The 18690-nt window shown below is 36.1% G+C and overlaps 1 protein-coding gene, 1 long non-coding RNA gene and 1 pseudogene across 2 annotated transcripts; 1 reads left to right on the top strand and 2 right to left on the bottom strand.

Annotated features, from left to right (window-relative positions):
- Window positions 1-128: 128 nt before the first annotated feature.
- On the top strand, window positions 129-5729 carry LOC110267562 (uncharacterized). The gene is made up of 5 exons (XM_088490504.1): window positions 129-231; window positions 4521-4636; window positions 5231-5297; window positions 5416-5455; window positions 5585-5729. The coding sequence occupies exons 1-5, from the start codon at window positions 129-131 to the stop codon at window positions 5727-5729; spliced, it is 471 nt and encodes a 156-aa protein (XP_088346630.1).
- Window positions 5730-6936: 1207 nt separating this feature from the next.
- On the bottom strand, window positions 6937-8659 carry LOC148579527 (uncharacterized; annotated as a pseudogene).
- Window positions 8660-12918: 4259 nt separating this feature from the next.
- LOC110267576 (uncharacterized) lies at window positions 12919-15561 on the bottom strand. Its single transcript, XR_015880795.1, has 4 exons — window positions 15004-15561; window positions 14822-14930; window positions 14600-14746; window positions 12919-13198 (listed from the first exon to the last, which is right to left on the bottom strand). It is a non-coding gene; the product is annotated as an uncharacterized LOC110267576 (long non-coding RNA).
- Between the last annotated feature and the right edge of the window lie 3129 nt (window positions 15562-18690).

Genomic DNA, 18690 nt, shown 5'->3' with positions numbered 1-18690 from the left:
ACTGGCGCTAGTGGTTCTGCGGGTGTGCTTCACCGCGACCTCGCGAACAAGCACGGCGGAGCTGTTGCGACGTAAAAAAGAGACAATGGGAGTACTGAGCACTGACATTCAGTGACCAGACGAAGACGATGGCGACCAGAGGGCAGACGAGTATAACAGCGACCAGAGGGCAGACGAAGACGACGGCTACCACGATGAAGCTGCTCGACAAAGACGACGACGGTGGTGGAGGCTAGGGTTGCCGTTTGAGCCTTTGGAGTTTGAAAGCTAGGGTTGGCTGGGTTGCTTTCTGATTCAGAAAGGGAGCTGGATTGCTGGAAGGAGGAGTGAGTGAGTGAGGTTGTGAGGGTGCTGTAGTTGAAAAATTCAACACCATGTTCAAGTTCATGCCCTTGTACGGAGAAGAACAAAAGAATGCTTCTAAATTAAAGTACAACTAGTTACTCTTACCTCATTAAGCTTTGTTGATTTTTCACTAATTTCAAATTTCAATATGTATCTAATATAAAATCTATACCAAAGTTCTGAAAGCTGAACCGGTCAGCAAACCACTCTAGTTACTGGTTCACTAGTTTATTGGTCCAACCGGTTCAATCGTAGTCCAACCGAAAAAACCGTTATAATAAAATAATAAATAAATTATAAATAAATATCCTAAAACATAATTTTAGTCTAATATAAATCTTAAGATGTCTTCTAAATTTAAAACACTACAAAAATGTCATCAACCAAAGTCTTATGTACTTATTTAAATACAAACTCAAAATTGAAACACGCAAACAAAACAGCAGCAATTCAATCTCCAGCAGCACATCACTAAGCAAGGAATCACAAAACACTATATAACTAAAATCAATAAATCATGAAGACAGTCACCATGTAAGCATAACTAAGTCACAAAAATAGTAAAACACAAACACAAACACAAAACAGCAGCAATCCAGTCTCCAGCAGCACATCACTGCAAAAAAACACAAATCCTACATAACTGAAATCAATAAATCATGAAGACAGTCACCATCTAGGTATAATTAAGTCTCAAAACAGTAAAACACAAACACAAAACAGTAGCAATTCAATCTCCAGCAGCACATCACTATGCAAAGAAATCACAAAATCCTACATAACTGAAATAAATAATCATGAAGACAGTCACCATCTAAGCATAATGAAATCACAAAATAGTAAAACAAACACAAACACACACAAAATAGCAGCAATTCAGTTTCCAGCAGCACATCACTACGCAAATAAATCACAAAACACAAAACATCAGCACAACAACATCACAGCAGAACATATGCTGAATTAACTAACTTAACAATCTTAGCACTAGTAAGCCCAAAGCATAGTTTTAATTAACTTAATTAAACACAAAAATGCTCAGCAGTGAACAACAGAGAGCCAAAAAACACAGCATAGCAGCGAAGAAGACACAAATTAGAGTACAACACAGCATAGCAGTAGTGAGCAGAGCCATTCAATAATCAATATAATTTGATAATTTATGAACTAAAAAACAAACACGAACATCAGGCACTAGTAGTGAGCTATGTGATATAATACGTATTAAGCACCAACTTAAACTACAAGTATTCCTTTAGCCAATGAGCACAAAATTTACCATCAAGAAACTTTAACAAAATTTAACAACAGAAAAAAAATAAAAGCATGTGCAAACCAGTAATAATTTATCGGTATCAATTTATCATCAATCAGTAGGAGGATTGGCGTCGGGGGAATGGAAGGGCCTTCGAGCACGACGAAATAGGAGGATTGAAGAACGACCACAACGAACCAGGCGGCGACGGTGCGACCAACGGTGGCGCGATGGAGGCTAGGGTTGTGTTTTGGGGAGAAATAATGAGAGTATGTATGAGACTGAGGCCAGAATTGAGGCTCAAGAGGGGGGCAAGGGCTTCAAGTCACTCAGGAGGAGAACCTGGCTCTTCTTTTTTAAACAAAACGCAAAAGCGATGCCATTTCATAAAAACCGGTGGTTGCGCGATGGAAGGGAAGCAAGGTTGCGATGGCTACTACGCGATGGAGGGGAAGTGAGGGAGCAGGCGGTGGCTAGACGGAGGTGAGGGACGACCAGGAGCTCGATGAGAGGAGCCCTGGACTGAGCGTGAGAGAGGCGATCTGGATCTGGATTCTAGACAGGACGATGGAGTTTGGTTAGGGGATTGGGGCTGAGTGAGTCAGTTAGTGTGCAGCAGCTTGAAACAACGACGTTTGGTTCCTTATTCAAAAACCGATCGGATCACGGTTCGGTTCAACCGACCGGTTTCTGGCCGGTTCGACCATTTAATTGCGGTTTTTAAAATTGGTGGTTTAGCATTTGTCTGATTCATTTTTTGCAGCGGTTCACGGTTCAACTGGTTCGAACAGTCCAAACTGATTTCCAGAACATTGATCTATACTCTACAAACTTCGTGTGAAACAAAAAATAAGGGTGAGCACGGGTTGGGTTGGTTCAGATTTAGAGTGAAATTAGAATCGAACCAATTGAATTGTAATTGGTTCGGTTTAGTTTGAATTTATGTTTTTTTTTATGTACCCGAATCAAACCAAACTGATTAAGGATAGGTTGGTTTGGTTCGGGTAATTAGGTACCCCATGAAACAAAAATTCATAAAAGAAAAACAAAATTTTTATCAAAATTTTGTAAGTACAATAAACATGTAAAATAAATAGAAATAATACAAACATGTTAAACACCAAATATATTAAAAACTAAACACATTAAAATTCAAACATATTAAACATTATATACATTAAAATCCAAACATGTTAAATACCAAACACATTAAAAGCTAAATACAAAAGTACAATAGAGAGAAACTCAAAATCATTAAAAGGCATATATAATATTTGAGAAAAATCCTAAACGGCCCCTGACAATTACTTCGAAAGACAACGAGGCCCTTAACAAAAAAAATACCCTTCCCGACTCCTGATCTTTATTTTTATGGGACTGATTAACCCCTGTGCAAAAAAAAAAAGTCAAGATCAGTCCCATAAAAGTAAAGATCAAGTGCCAGAAAGGGTTTTTTTTTTTTTTGTTAAGGGCCTCGTTGTCCCTTTGAGGTAATTGTCAGGGGCGGGTTGGGTATTCACTCAATATATTTTAATTTTTTTTATTAAATTAATACATGATCAGGTCCATGGGTTGGTTCGGGTTCCGCACCCCTAGAACCATTACCTGGACCAATTACTAGAGAGAGCCATTAGTTTGGTTCGGGTCCGACCCGATAATCGGGCACCTACTACTCGTGCTCACCCCTAAAAAATAGGGTAAAGTATACTTTTTGTTCTGAAGTTTATTAAAAGTTTTAAAATTATCCCTAAGTTTCAATTTGTTTCAATTTTATTCCAGAAATTTTCGATTTGCATCAATTCTACCCCTAAGCGTTAACAGCGTTCAAATCACTAACAGACATTAGTGACGTGGCAAAAAAAAAGGGTTTTAATATGGCCATTAGTATCTCAGTCATTTTTTAAATATTTTTTATTTTTGTTTAAAAATTTATATTATAAAAATTAAATGCGTACAAATCTCAACCTGAAATCCTAAAATTTACTTCTTCATCTTCACCTTCGTCTTCTTCACTCTCTGTAAAAACAATAAATCCTAACTAATGGATTTCCAAGGCTTTATATCATCACAAAAAAGCAGTCAGCGACGATGAATGCTTACATGCAACTGTGATGAACCTCTTGTGCCGAGATGGTCGAAGACACTAGAGAATTTTGGCCGGAGATTTTGGGACTGTGTATATTTTAATGTAAGTTTCAATGCTTTTATTTTGATGTCTTCATGGGTTTCTTCAAGTTTTTTTTTATGTTGCAGATTGGGAAGGAGTGCACTTTCTTTGCTTGAGCAGATGGAGTTGCAAAAACAGAAAAGGCTGAGATTGTAAAATTAAAGATGAGAATTTCCACCTTGAAGGCTAAATTAGTTTATGCAAAATGCAAACTGTTGGTGGCTATCATTTTTGGTGTTGTAGGTTGTTTTATGGTGATTTTAATGTTTCAGTTGTGGGTAAAGAATGGAACTCATTTGAGATTAGGATATTGATGTGATTGGAACTACTGAAATTAGCAGAAGTAAGAGTAGGGTGGCTGTTTGTAATCAGTTCCAAAAGTGTACTCAACTCGAAAACTTGTTAATGTAGTTGTCCTGAAGTTTAATTTATGTTTCAAAAAAACCCTTAAAAAGATTGAAATAGTTTAGATTGAAAATTGGCATTAAGACCCTGTCGTCACAAATTATCTTACATGATACAAACCAATGTTCTGAAAACCGGTTCGAACCGGCCTGTTGAACTGGTCGAACCGTGAAACAGACGCAAAGACGGTTCGGGCAATCAGCAAAACCGCAAAAAATGAAAAACGGAGTTGAACCGATGAACCGACCGGAACCGTGACCCGGCCGGTTTTTGGGTTGCGCAACAAAACGCTGCCGTTTACGCCACTGAAGCCCTAAATCAATGATGTGAATCCCTAATTGGCTTCAGCACTCAGCAGTTCAGCCCTTCACAATTCTCATCGAGCAAGGTTCGGCGTCACAGGTTCGGTGTCGCCCAGTCACCTCCGTCGCGCAGTCACCTGCATCGCGCAGCAGCCGTCGTTCGTCGGAACAGCCACCTCCATCACACAGCAGCCGACGTCTCTTGAAGGTGCTCCACCACTGCTTGAAGTCGTCGCCCAGCCAGTCACCTCCATCACCCGACGTCGCTGTCTCCCAAGTCCCACTCTCCCTATTGCATGTTCTGTACTTGAAGCCTTGAAGGTGCCTTCGAGCTTCCAAGAGTTCCAGGTAATTTTTTTATTTATGAACTTATGATTGTTTGATTGAATCATTGAATAACTGTTGCATGATGAACTCTGATACTGTAAACTCTGATAGTCTGATACTGTGAACTGAACTCTGTTCGTTGAGTAGCTCTGGAACTCTGATACTGTGAACTGAACTCTGTTCGTTGAGTAACTCTGATATTTCATATTTGTGACATGATGAACTGCTAAACTGTGACTGTGAACTCTTTGATTGAGTAGCTCTTTGATTTTTCTTTGTTTACTATCAACCTCAAGTTATGGTTTTGGATTGATAATTAGGATAACTCTGTTTTCATGCTAGCATTTATAAACACTTTTGGCATATTGGTAAGTGAAGTTGAACACTTTGTTGAGGAATATATGACTTGATGCCTGTGAAATTGCGAAGGGTGATGTTTCAGGGTCTCTGGTGGAGTTTGACAGGGCAATTGAGTTGGACCCTCGTCAAAAGGCGTGTATGTTTATAAGCATTTTGAAAAAAAAAAGCGTTATATCAGCACTTTGGATTGGAATGATTGTAAATTGAGTTCAAGTTACATGAAATTTGGTTGTGCTCATTGTGTTTGTTACCAGATCTTTGGCAAAGGGGCCTCTCCCTTTACTACCTTGATAGGTACTCACTCTACACTCTTCTGTTATTTAATTGAGTTTAATTACTATTCACAAGGAATTGCATATTTATAATGTATTGCTTATGAATCTGTAAAAAGGGGGACTGAATTGGATTCCCATTTTGTCGTAGATTTGAAAAAGGAGCTAAGCAGTTTCGGCTAGATGTTGCACAAAATCTGAATGATACCGAAGAGTCCATATGGTGCTTTCTCTGTGAAGCTCAACTGTATGGAGTGGATGAAGCACGGAAGCGATATCTTGAGGTGAGTCATTAATTATGTTACTGGAATTTAACAAGAAAAACGAATATGTGAATCTTCACAAATCTGCAGCAAGTTATGGAGGATTTTGATTATTGATGACAAACTTGGATCATTTTGATGTTGCTATGTTATGTTTGATTGGTTGTTTTGTTTTTTGACTTTTGAATTTGTATTTGAATGAAATTATAACATTCTGATTTATGTAGTACTTTTAATTTGAATAATATTTTAAAGTTTACATTAGACTATAATTATATTTTCATGTGTTTATTTATATTTTATTTATTATTTTATTACAAAATGGTTTTTTCGGTTCAACCACGATCGAATCGGTTGAACCTATGAACCAGTAAACCAGTAGCTAGAGCGGTTCGATGACCGGTTTGATTTTCAGAACCTTGATACAAACAAACTCAAATAATGAGAGACAGTTTCAGCAGTGCACAAATAAAAAATTGCATGAAAATATCCATCACATTAGTCATTATCAAAATAACATAAGTCATTAATCAAGATAATCTCTAATTAACATAAGCCATAACCAAAGTGAAAACCAAATAACATAAGTCATTAGCAAAATAATTCAGTAACAAAGAAAGAGTTGGTCCCATAAAGTTTAATACAAAATGCCAACATTTTTCATTCTTTCAAAAGAAACACCCGACACAAGATGTGACACAACTAAGATCCAGTGAGAGCACTTTGAGTCAGACTCCTTTGTGATGAGGGTTGTCTTTGTGCACTTGAAGTTGAGTTGCTCCTAAGCATTCTAGTTGGCCTTGGTGGCTGAAATTTTTTGTATTCTTTAGGTTGGGTGTTAGGCCTTACTGCAATATTGGCCAACCTTGGTCAACCTGGTCCTCTTATGCACTGATCGAGTAGATCCAGCATTTTCAGTAGTGTTGTTCTGGGCTGGCAATGTTGTAACGGTTGCAGCAGTTCTAGTATTGTTGTGCTGGATTGGCGATGCTGAGGATGTTGCAGCAGTTCCAGTATTGTTCTTTTGGGCTGGCAATGCTGAGGTTGTGGCTGCAGTTGTTTTCTATCATTGATATCAATAAAAAATAACAACAATTATAATTATGATGAGGTAAATAACATAAGAAACAGTGCTAAATCTGGAACCATAATTAATGGACAAGTACTCACACTTGGCCTTCTAAGAGGGCAGCCTTGCTTATTGTGGCCCAATTTCGTAAATACACTAAAATACAAGTTATTAGATTACCTTTGCTTGGTCAAACATAAATGTGCTTTGTAATAATTTATCCTCACCTATGTCATCAATTAAGTTTGAGAGGAACCAATTCCATGAATCTTTTGTCTTGGCCTCCACGACTGCATATGCAATTGGTAGCATTTGGTCATTTGGATCCCACCCTATGGCAACCAATAGCCATCCTCCATATGGTGCCTTCAAAAAACAGCTATCAAGTCCTAACATGGGCTTACACTTTATGAAACTCTCCTTGCAAACCTTTAAACAAATATAAATCCTATGAAATCGTGGAATTAAGTCCATTTATGTATCAGGGTGCTCAGTTTGTGCTGCAAGAGGTAATTGGACTTGCAGCTTCACAGATGAACCAGGATTGGTGCATAGCAACTCATGGCAATAGTTGTAAAGTCTTCTATACTGCTCCCTGAAAGTTCCATTAATGTCAACCAGTGCAATCTGTTTGGCCCAAAATGTCTTTGCTCTTGAAATTTGCACATTCTACTTACTAAAAGTCCTACTTTGTATTTTGCCCAGCTTCAATTTCGGATTCTCTTCCACTTTCCTCCTGAAAACCTTCGCCAGCCACTTTGACTTCATCACTTTTATGTCAAATACAGTGTTACAAGAATGATGATCATTAACAGTTCTTAGCTACCAACTATCTTCATTGGCCATCTTCACCACATATGCAAACTATTTACACCCATCTCCATACTTAGCCCTCACTCGAACATTGTCCACCATTGGAAATTTTATGTTTCTCCCAGTGTGAATAGCATATGATGTCACAACTTCTTTGAACTCCTCTTTTGTTGCATAAAGAGTTCCAAACTCCCACTTATAGTTACTCATATCCTTCAACTCCTTGTGGATGAAAATTTTCTTCTTACTGCTTTCATCATCCTCACTCGAAAGCTCCTCTAACTCATCACTGTTCAATCCTTCATCATTGCTTAAACGAGAGCTCTTTCTCTTTTTAACATCCACCTTTTGAGTTTTCTTTAATTTCTCGACAGCAGTCTTACTTTTCTTAGACTTCCTTATGTCTTGGTGCATCTCTCCAAGAGTTATATCAGCATCAAATAGCTCATCATCACCACAGTAACCATCTTCACTATCACTAAAATGAATATCAGAATCAGCCTCATTATTCGGGTCATCAATGTCATCCTCTTCTTCACTATTATCCCCATCAACAACATTTTGAAGCACTTATTCAACATTTAAATGGACATCAACTAATCCCTGAATTTGGGCCTCTGCATCCACCCCTTCACCTTGGGCCTCCACTTCAATATTTTGGGCCTCTCTAATATTACTTGGCCCACTATTAGCATCCACACACTCTTCCTCAACAACCTTGCTCCCACCCCAACATCTAAATAACCAATGTCTTAACAGAAATCATCAGGAACTGAAGTCTTATGCATTACATACAAGTCAACTACCTTTTTTTAACTGCTGTATTTGTCATTTTCATTGCTTCTTTATCACCCGTCAACAACTTCAACCCTTCTAATCCTAACTCAGCATCTTTATACCACGGTACCCCAATGTTCTCAGCAATGTACCCAAGTTTTTCAACCAAATGATAAGCCTCTATAACACTCCATCTATCTCTGTCCCACCAGTTAACTATTATTACCTCACCATCAATATACTCAATTTTACCCTTATCACTACAAAACCTACCCCCTAACACTGAAACCATCCATCTTGCCATTATAAAAAAAATTTCTAAAACAGAGAACAGAGTAACTAATCTTTCAAAAATATAGACCACATAAATATGATATTTTTCACAAAAACAGAACATAAACCCCTCAATCCCTGAATGCAATAGAACCCTAACAGCAATCAAGAGTGATAAAAAAATCCTAAACCCTAACCATTCAAACAACGCAGTTTCAAAATTAAATGGTGGCCTACCTCATTAGAAACCTTGATCAGAATGGCCCTATCCCAAACTCCCTTGTCGATGACTGAACCCTATCCTAGACTCCTTGCTCGGCCTCGACGATGTCGCCACCTGCACCGTCCTACACGTCGCTGCGGCGGACTGAAGACAACAGCGCGACGTCTAACCACCCTCTAAGTTTTTTCGTGTGACTCTGTTTCTTTGGCTATGTTTCTTCGTGCCAAAAGGAAAACAAATGGGTTACATTTGAAAAAGGAAGACAATGGGTTACTTGGATTACTCACAGAAGGATATTTTGAAAATTTTACTTTTCTTGCCACATCACTAACGTTTGTGACTAATTTAAATGGCGTCAAATTAAAGGGTAGAATTGATGCAATCGAAAACTTTTGGAAAAATTAAAACAAATTAAAACTTAGGAGTAATTTTAAAATTTTTAGTAAACTTTAGAGACAAAAAATATATTTTACCCAAAAAGTATCATCATTTAGCAAGAAAAAATAATGTTTATTTTATTTCCTTTTTATATTTCGTTTGTATATATTTTTATGATATAACATTAGTTTTTTAAATTTCTATTTTGTATCTTTTATTAATTATTTTTAATAAAAATAAAGATGTACAAGAAAAATATATACAAAAATAGTACATATCTTTTTTTTTTCACAATAGGAGGAATGATATTTGAACATGTAAGTAAAGAGAATTTATTAGAAAGTCCCACGTTTATAAAAATTGTTATCATGGTTACATAACAACACGCTAAGATATCATCAAGCTAGATATGAGTTGGATAAAACCTATAAAGAAAAAGCTTGTTTTGGCCACTAACAGTGCAAACATCTTCATAAACAATTAAATTACCGACGAGTAGCTAGATAGAAACAAGGTTGATGAAATTTGTGGACTAAACCAGGGGCTGATGCAAATGTTTGGTATAGTGTTTATATTTTGAAATAATAACGAGAAAAATTTAAGGTCGGCAATTTTAATTTATGTTGGATAATATTTTTAACCAATAGTCTAATATTTTTAATTCAGTATTATATTTTTAGTTTAATATTTTTAAATATTGTTGATTAACTATTGATAAAAAATAATAAATTATATTAATTGTATAATATTGCTCTAAGAAAAAACATTCAATAAGTTCAACTATGCTTTTTCACTTTACCTACTCTTCCATTCATGTATATTAGTGAACCAAGAAACATGAAAAGAAGGGTTCAATTACATATATAATTATTATTGCTAGATAGGTATTAGGTGGTCAAGTGAGCCGACACATAAAGCACTTGAGATTAGAGATGAACCCTTTTTCTTTTTCTTGTATTAACGGGCAGTGATTTGTCCTCATCTCACAATTCAAATAGCAAAATCCTTCAAGAATATTTTATAGAATCCCTAAAGAAATTAAAAGGGGTAATGTTTTTATTTTTTTCATTATTATTATTAAAGTTGTTCTAGTATGTCTAAAATCTTTTCATTCTTTTGGTGGATTAGATTTGTTATTGTTATAACATATGATTTTGGTTTTGTTTAATTTTTACTGTAGTAAAAGAAATTCTCTATATACAAAAATAAAATGAAAAAATAGACTTAACAGGCTTTTTCAACTAATTTTAATAGTGTTTCATAATACAAGAACATTTATTTTCGACAATATCAAAGTGGTTGTGTGTGTAAGTGTATATTGTAAGTGAATTTATGATATTATAATATATAAATATATCTGAAAACAATTGTTGTACCCATTTATTTAGTAGAATTTTTTTTACTGCAATAAAAATTAAATAAAACCAAAATCTAATACAATTAACTCATCTAAATATCCCCGTTACATATTCCAAAGACAAAACTAATCCACAAAAAATATTTTAGCATATTAAATTATTAATATAGCCAATAGCCATGTTAAAGTTCTGGGTGTCAGGGCTTGTCTGCGCCTGATGGTAGCTGTGGCTGAGCCAAGGCTGTTCGTTGCTAGTATTAGTTGGTGAACTTTTGAATTGGGCTATGACAGCATTGAATTGGGTATCCCAAATAATGAATTGGATCTCAAATGTTTGGATTTTGTTAATAAGAAAATAAAAATGAGAAGCAGCCCATGTTCAGCAATCAACATTAGCAATGGAGCCTCAAATGAAAATTTACACTGCTTTCGTGTCAATATTTTTAATGCCTTTTAATTCTTTTAATATTTATCTGGTTTGGAATAATTTATTTTGATTTCAAGAAATCGAAATAATTTAAAAAATTTATTTTAAATTTATTTTAAAATAGAAAAATTTATATAACATTTAATTTAAGTTGCAAAAAATTTTAAAGATTGAAACACAAGGATAGAAAAATTAATATCCAAAATTTATATATAACTTACAAATTGCAATGATCTTTTTTTCGTAAGCTTCTAAGAGAATAGTTTTCGTAACTATTTTCTAAGATTATAAAGTTAGCATTTAATACTTTAGCTGGTTGTAGTATTATAAATTTTTATAACTTTTTATTACACTAATCATCATATTAAAATTAGATTTTGTTATTCATATTTATTCTACATTCATATAAAATAAAATATGTGGCAAAAATTTAGTTATTATATATTTGTTTATTATTTTTATTTATGTCTATGCTTTTAAATCTACTACATTAAGATACTCATAGACATAATTCTAATAGTTATGTGAAATTAATGAGACGACATAAAAATTTAAGTGTGCTATTTTTTTTAAATAGTTTTATTAGTCTTTCATTTATACTCTTTCAAAAATATAACTTTATTGTCTTATTACTATTTATTTTTTAACATTATTATTATCTGTTTTTTATTATTATTATTATTATTATTATTATTATTATTATTATTATTATTTGATAAAAATAAAATATACATAGAGTCAGTCTACCAATCAATTTTCTTTATACATTTTACTTCAGTAAAAATAATTTATTCAGCATAAAAATAATTGTCATCAGATCTTTTATTTTTTTAAAATGCTTATTTTGTATTGAATAAATAATATGAAATATATATATTTTAAATATAGAAAAATAAATAAATAAATAAAATATAAAATATTATTTAAATATTTTAAAAAATAAAAAAAGAATAATCATCTTAAAAAAAACATAAAAAATATTAAATAATAATTATCTCCGTTATATGATTAAACTGAAACTACTATTTTACTTTTCTTATTTTATTTCATGTATTATATATGCTTTGCTCTTACGTTAAAAGTTTTTATATTCGTCAGTCACAGCGTATGATATGATAACATGACATAATATAAAATATAATACTTTTTAAAAAACAATAAAATTATAGATAATTAAAGATATTTAATATAAGATTGAAGACATTTTTCTTATCTATTACAATTATGTACGAAAATAAAAAGTATTTTGAATATAAATTTTTAAATTTGTTACAAAGCAAGGTTCAAAAAATAGACAAAGTCTAGATATAAAGACCAAATCCACTTTGCCAATGTGTTTGATCTCATAATAGCTTACCTAGTGTGCAGAATCTTAACTGCACATACAAATATGCTCATATATATATATATATATATTCAAATGAGATCTCAACACCTCTTAAAAAAAAAAGGAGAAAATAAACTACCCACCAAAATAGAAAAGGAGGTTATAAGAGTGGTCACTAGGTTACTTATCCAATTATTTAACTTTCATTTCCATCTTAGGAATTTCTCAACTCTAATCTATATAAAAACTGCCAAAAATTGTTGCTTACTTAAACATCCGAGTCCCTTGCAGGTACCATCCCACACACATCCTCACGAGAAACTCGGACGACTTTATCCCTCCATGAGAAGACGTCATACATTGCACCTGAAGGCGTCTAGGCCCCACGTTCAGGCCCAAATCATCTTCATCCCTTTGAGATTTAACAATCTCTTTGATGTTGTGAACTGTCAGGGGTTTTGTAACACCCTAACTATCAAAATGTCACGCTTCCGGCTGCGCTACTCTGATAGCTCAGGTATTACGACTCTTAAAATATTTAATACTAAAATGTGAGCCTGTTTAAATCTTAAACCAAATTTTCAAAACATACATCTATACTTTTCAATACAATTTACAATACTTACAAATAATATATATATATATATATATATATATATATATATATATATATATATATATATACATCATATCAATATATAAACTTCACATATCAAAACTCCTATCCCTCTTGCAAAGGTTATAATATTAATAGCGAGGGAAGAATAATGGTAACAAAACTAAAACATCTTCTATCGCATAAGCTAAACTCAACTACTCTTCATAAGCTTCTTCGTCCATTTCCTGAAAAAGAAAAGTCTGTAGCGTGTGAGAACCTAACCACATGGTCTCACCACAGATTTTCAGAGTTTATTATAAGAAGATATTTAGTAGGTAAACTATTTTTCAAACTCAGTGATTAAGTATCCAGAAATCAAAAGCACAGTTTTTCCTACAAAAGAAAATTAAAAGTTTCCTAACAGTATGAATGATCAATCTGTTCCAAATATAGGTTCATTAAGTCTATGCTGAACCAGCTTGATTTTTCATACTTTACTAATAAGTCAATCAAAAACCAATCACATCCTTCAACTAAGGGACTCAAACAACTCCACAACCAAATCATCATCTCATCATTAATATCCAAACTCAAAGATACCACAACAGAAACAAACACGAGCAAAAACATACAAGGAAAACACAGGTATAGATTACAGTTACAGCAAATAGCTCATATAGCAGTTAATAACAGTTAAGCAATTAGGCAGAGCCAAACAAATTCAAACTCAAGCAAAGCATACAAATACATATGATGAATGCTTATCCTATGGCTGTTGATATCAACTGTCGGTTACGTAGCCATCCCGACATATTCTCAAGCTCAAAACTACACCATGGGGAGAATCCCCAAGCTGACATGGAGAAGAAAACGCCCCCAAGCTCAAATATATCCATGGGACGAATCCCAAGTTGACATGGGGGAAACAATACCCCAAGCTCAATAGTAACCACGGGAAAAATCCCGGCTGACATAGGGCAACGCCCCAAGCTCAATATATTCAATAATTTTTCATAATTATCATTATCATTTCTGATACTAATTCATATCTCATTTTCACATTCATCCTCATTGTCATTCAATTATTCAAAAATCATACTCACAGATCAATCTTCACTCTCATACTCATTCTCATCATACCACTTGTTACTTTCTTCAATAACTCAGATTCAAAATATAATTGATTCTTTTCTAAATAAATCAAGCACCAAATGTAAACTTTTTCTTCATAATTTCCAAAAATCAAATTATAAAATCCTTGAAAATCTAAATCTTTCTAAATAAATATTTTTGAAACAAAGTCTCCAATTTTTATAAAAATTTGGGCATGCGGGTCCCATCAAAACCACACTTTTCAACCCATTCTCAACTAGTTTTCAATATCAAATCCTTTCCAAATCAACCAAATTCCAACATTATACATCTTCCAGTAATTCAAGGAAAATCAATTCGATAATGACCAACTTAACAAACCAAAATAGCAAATTAAAATAACTAGCTTCCTCAATAATTCAGTAAACCAGTCAAATAAATAATCACAACCATCCAAATAGTTCAATTCAATTTATAAAACTCATGTAATTATAAAAATATATTTTTCATACTATTATCGACTTATAACAACTCTTAAAAGTAAAATGAATTTAAGAAAACGCCCCTACCTCGAATGTCGACACTATAACCCAAATGCGCCAACAGAACATTTTCTCTCAATCTTAAAATCACCTGCAGCTCCAACCACAGCTTCACTCACTTCCGCAGGAACAGGAACAACCCTTACTCACAACATGTGGCCCCGATACTTAATCCTAAAAACATTAACGTCGTGAAAACTTTAATAATACATAACTGAATACTAACGTGATGGTTTTTCAAAACATAACTACTTACTGAAATCACAAAACGAAGCAGCCGTAACTCCAAATCGACCCGGCAGTAGCTCCGACCATAACTTCAAGCGACAGCAGCAAGCAAAAACCCCAGTGACGGCGGCTGTAACAACGTGCAGTGTCAAAAACCTTCCCAGAATCCAAAAGAATAGAGATCAAAACCATAAAACTCTTACCAACAGAGTTTTCCGGTGACGGCAGCGAGGTTTCGAATGACAGAGGCAGCGTGAAGCTCCGGGGGTGCAGCCACAGCGGCGGTGGCTCCTAGTATCCTCTTCTATTCGTGTTTCCTCTCTCTCAGATCAGATGGGTGGCAAACCTCCAGTGGCAGCGATAGAGCATGAGACGGCGGTGGCTGGGCTTGTCAGCGGTGGCAACGACGATGCGGCTCGGCGACGGTGACGCGGTGGTGGCGCTGGCTTCTCTCGGCGACGACGGCATGGATGGCCGCAGCGGCGCGAATCCTTCTCCCCCTTCGCGTCTCTCTCTCTCTGTCAATCTCTCTCTCCTCCGGCATGGGTGGCTGGCGCGATGGCAAGCTGGGCGGCGGTGAGGCGCAACTGGCGGCGAGGCGTGGTGGATTCGGCGGATTGGTGGGGGGCGGCAGCTCTCTTTCTTCTCCCTCACTCCCTCGACGCTCCCTCTCTTTTCCCCCTTCCTCGATTCTGTTTCCCCCCTCTTCCCTTTCTATCTTTCTTTGTTTCTTTTTGTCTGAAGCTGGTAGGTGTTATTAGGGTTTGGGGAAGGGAAAGACGGTGGGGGTAGAAGGGTAGGATTAGGTAGGGATGCCAATGGGACGGGGCAGGGACGGGGGATGCCTCCTTGCTTCCCGTCTGCGCCCCCAGAATTGATCCAATCCCCGCCCCGATCCCCGCCATGGGGATAATCGTTCCCATTCCCATTCTCCGCGTTCCCCGTGTTTCCCACGGGGCCCCGTTCTCCATCTCCCTATGTTGAACATTTATATGAAAATTATAGTGAAAAATTAAAAAAAATTATAAAACATTATTACAAACATATCTTATCCAAGATTATAAGTTCAGAAATACAACATAACAAATTATAGTCCATAAGGGGGTAAGCACTGAGCAGGAAGAGTAGCCGGTAGCGACTGACGAGGGGTATGCTGCTATGGCTGTGACTGTGGACACAACTATGGGGGATTGGGAGTTTTGAACTTTTCTAGAAAGTTGGGGCTTGAAAACAGCGCTAAGTGGAGTAGTAGGAGAGAACAGAAGACATTCAGTAAGGTAAGATTAGGGTTTTCAATAGGCGAAATTATGAAAAACTCCCTATATTAGAAATAAATTAAGGGTATTTAAATAAACTCAAGAATTCGGGAAATTATCGGGGACGGGGCGGGGATCCCCGCTCGGGTCCTCGTGCCTGTCTCGGGGGGATTTTAGTCCCCATCCCCATCCCCACGGAAAAAATTCCTCGCCTTCGGGTCCCCATTTGGGGCAGTCCCCACAGGGATCCCCGTACTTCGGGGAATTTTGACACCCCTAGGATTAGGGTAGTTTAGGTAATTTTTATTAAAAATAGGGATAGTAGTGTAATTTTATGAAATAAATAAAAAGTAAGATAATAGTAAATATCAAATTAAATATAAAGTATCCATCTTTAAAAATACCTTTTAATTAATAATCTTTAAATAATTTTCAGTTAAATATCAATTTAATAAAAATTAGAGATAAGTAAATTAATTCTCCTTTATTTATAAAATAAGGTTAAAAATCTATATATTAAAATTAAAACATATAAAATACTCATTGTTCCGAGGGTTACCTGAAACTGGAGGTCGATCTCGGATGAGATCTTCTGCACTGATCGGAGCCGACGTGTCCGGTCGGTGGATGACGGTCGGAGCGGGTGCGTCCGACTTGTTGGATTGACTGCACTGCTGATCCTTCGTCAACGGAGGGTGGGGGGTACCTGCAAGAGACTCCGATGCTTAAGTTAGCATGGGTATTAAGCAGGTTTTATGTAGAATTAGAGTATGAGTTATACCTGGGTGCTCCAGTGTATTTATAGTAGTTGTAGAGTGACCTTTCTAGATAAGGTAAGTTAGTTATCTTATCTTATCTTTATCTTTGAGTTGAGGTCAGCTTATCTTCAAGGGAACCACCCTTATCTCTATAGGCTTGGACGGTCTTTGGATTTGGGTCGTGTTCCTCTACTTGGGCCCTTTATGGGCTTTCCTGTCGATTTGGTCGAGTTCTTTAAGAAGAAGTCGGTCCGCTTGACCTGAAGAGGTCGGTCGCTTTGTCGTTAATCATCCCAGGTCGGATAGCTCGACCCAGGGTATGAACAGTGCCCCTGCTTGAGCTCGGTCTTCTTTGTCGATGTCGAGTCCTTAACTTCGGTCCTTCTTGTACTGAAGCCGAACTCAAGCATTTTGTCGACTCCTTTTTGTAGCAGCTTTTGAATGTAGAACGTTTTTCCTCTATAAGCGCACGCTTTTGTATTAGCGCTTTTTTGGGAATGCAAGCGGTTTTAATATCCGCATTTAATTGGCATTTAATTGTCCCGTTTCCCCTAACTTCTCTATTTTTGAATTTTGCATTCAAGAAACGGTTTCTCTCCTTCGCCCTTTTCGTAACTTCTTCGCACTTATTCATTTTCTGCCTTTCACCCACATTTCAACTTTTCTTGCGACGTCGCTTGGTGATTTTCTGAAGCTTCTGTTTTCGCCTGGAGTTTTGTAGTTTCGCGTTTCTCTCTGTGATACTGCTTTTGTTCATGCTTTTTTGCTCGTGAGAGGGCAATTCCAGATTTCGTCTTCCATCCTTAATTTCCCTGAAGCTTTGCTACTTTTTCCAGGTTGGTACTAGCTTTCCTGCTTCTTTCATAGCTTCGTCTTCAGTTTTTTAGTGAAGCTTTGATTTTGCATGTTTGAAAGTTTGAATCTTTTTCATGGTCCTGTATTTGCTTGTCACTGTAATGTGTTTTTCCTAACTTTCTTTTACGCATTCTCTTGGCATTTCCGTCGAGGCTTTCTAGGGTTTTGTTGTTGCTTCTGGTTGTTTCCTATCTGATATCGATAGAGAATCTGCATCTGTTCCTCGCTTTGTTTGGAGATTTCTTTTTGATTCTGACAAAGTTTGCACCTTTGATGATTTCTACTTGGCGTGTTCGATGTTAGTGCTTTCTCTTTGCTGATGATTTTTTGCTTGATTTAGAAAAAGTTTGCGCCTTTGCTGTTTTTCCGCTTGACCCTTTTTGGAATTTCTGATAAACTGTGGAAATAGTGCTTTCCGCTGATAAACTGTAGGAGGGTGGACCTTTTGCATTTTTTGCTTCCTTTGTTTTCTTTCTGGATTTTATTTTGATGAGTGCTGGGATGTAGGTTGTAGAAATAACTTAAAGACCTTGCTTTGTTTACTGCCTCCAAGGGATGCCCCAAGACCTTTGTCTTGAGTCTTGGGGTTTTTCCTTTTTGTTTATCCGCCCGTCGAGATGTTTTGCCCTCTGTCCGAGATGTTTTTAAGTAATCCATTCTTCTTTTCTTTTTGTAGGATTTAGTTGACCTCATGTCTTCCCAAAATAACGTTGTAGAGATTCCTTCCCAGGTTCCCGCGGGTATGGCCGATTGGGTGGACTCCATGGTTCTCATGTGTGTCTCGCTGGTTGATTCTGAATTTTGTGCTAAGCTTAGGCAGTTTCATAGTGTCTGTAGTAATTCTAGTGATTAGAAGAACTATGAACTTGTCCCTCCCTCTTCTGACGAGAGAGTCTGCTTTTCAACTCGGGTTGTTGATGGTCGCCCTTTCTTTTATGCTTATGATTTTTTCTTTGGTCAGCTGGATATCACCCTTCCCTTTACCAAATTTGAAACCGATCTGTTATGGTCTTGTAATGTT

Source organism: Arachis ipaensis, chromosome B10 (genome assembly GCF_059453495.1).
Source record: "Arachis ipaensis isolate K30076 ecotype BB chromosome B10, ASM5945349v1, whole genome shotgun sequence".
Taxonomy (NCBI): Eukaryota; Viridiplantae; Streptophyta; class Magnoliopsida; order Fabales; family Fabaceae; genus Arachis; species Arachis ipaensis.
Note: the sequence above shows the minus strand (reverse complement) of the source record. Positions and strands in the feature narration are given on the sequence as shown.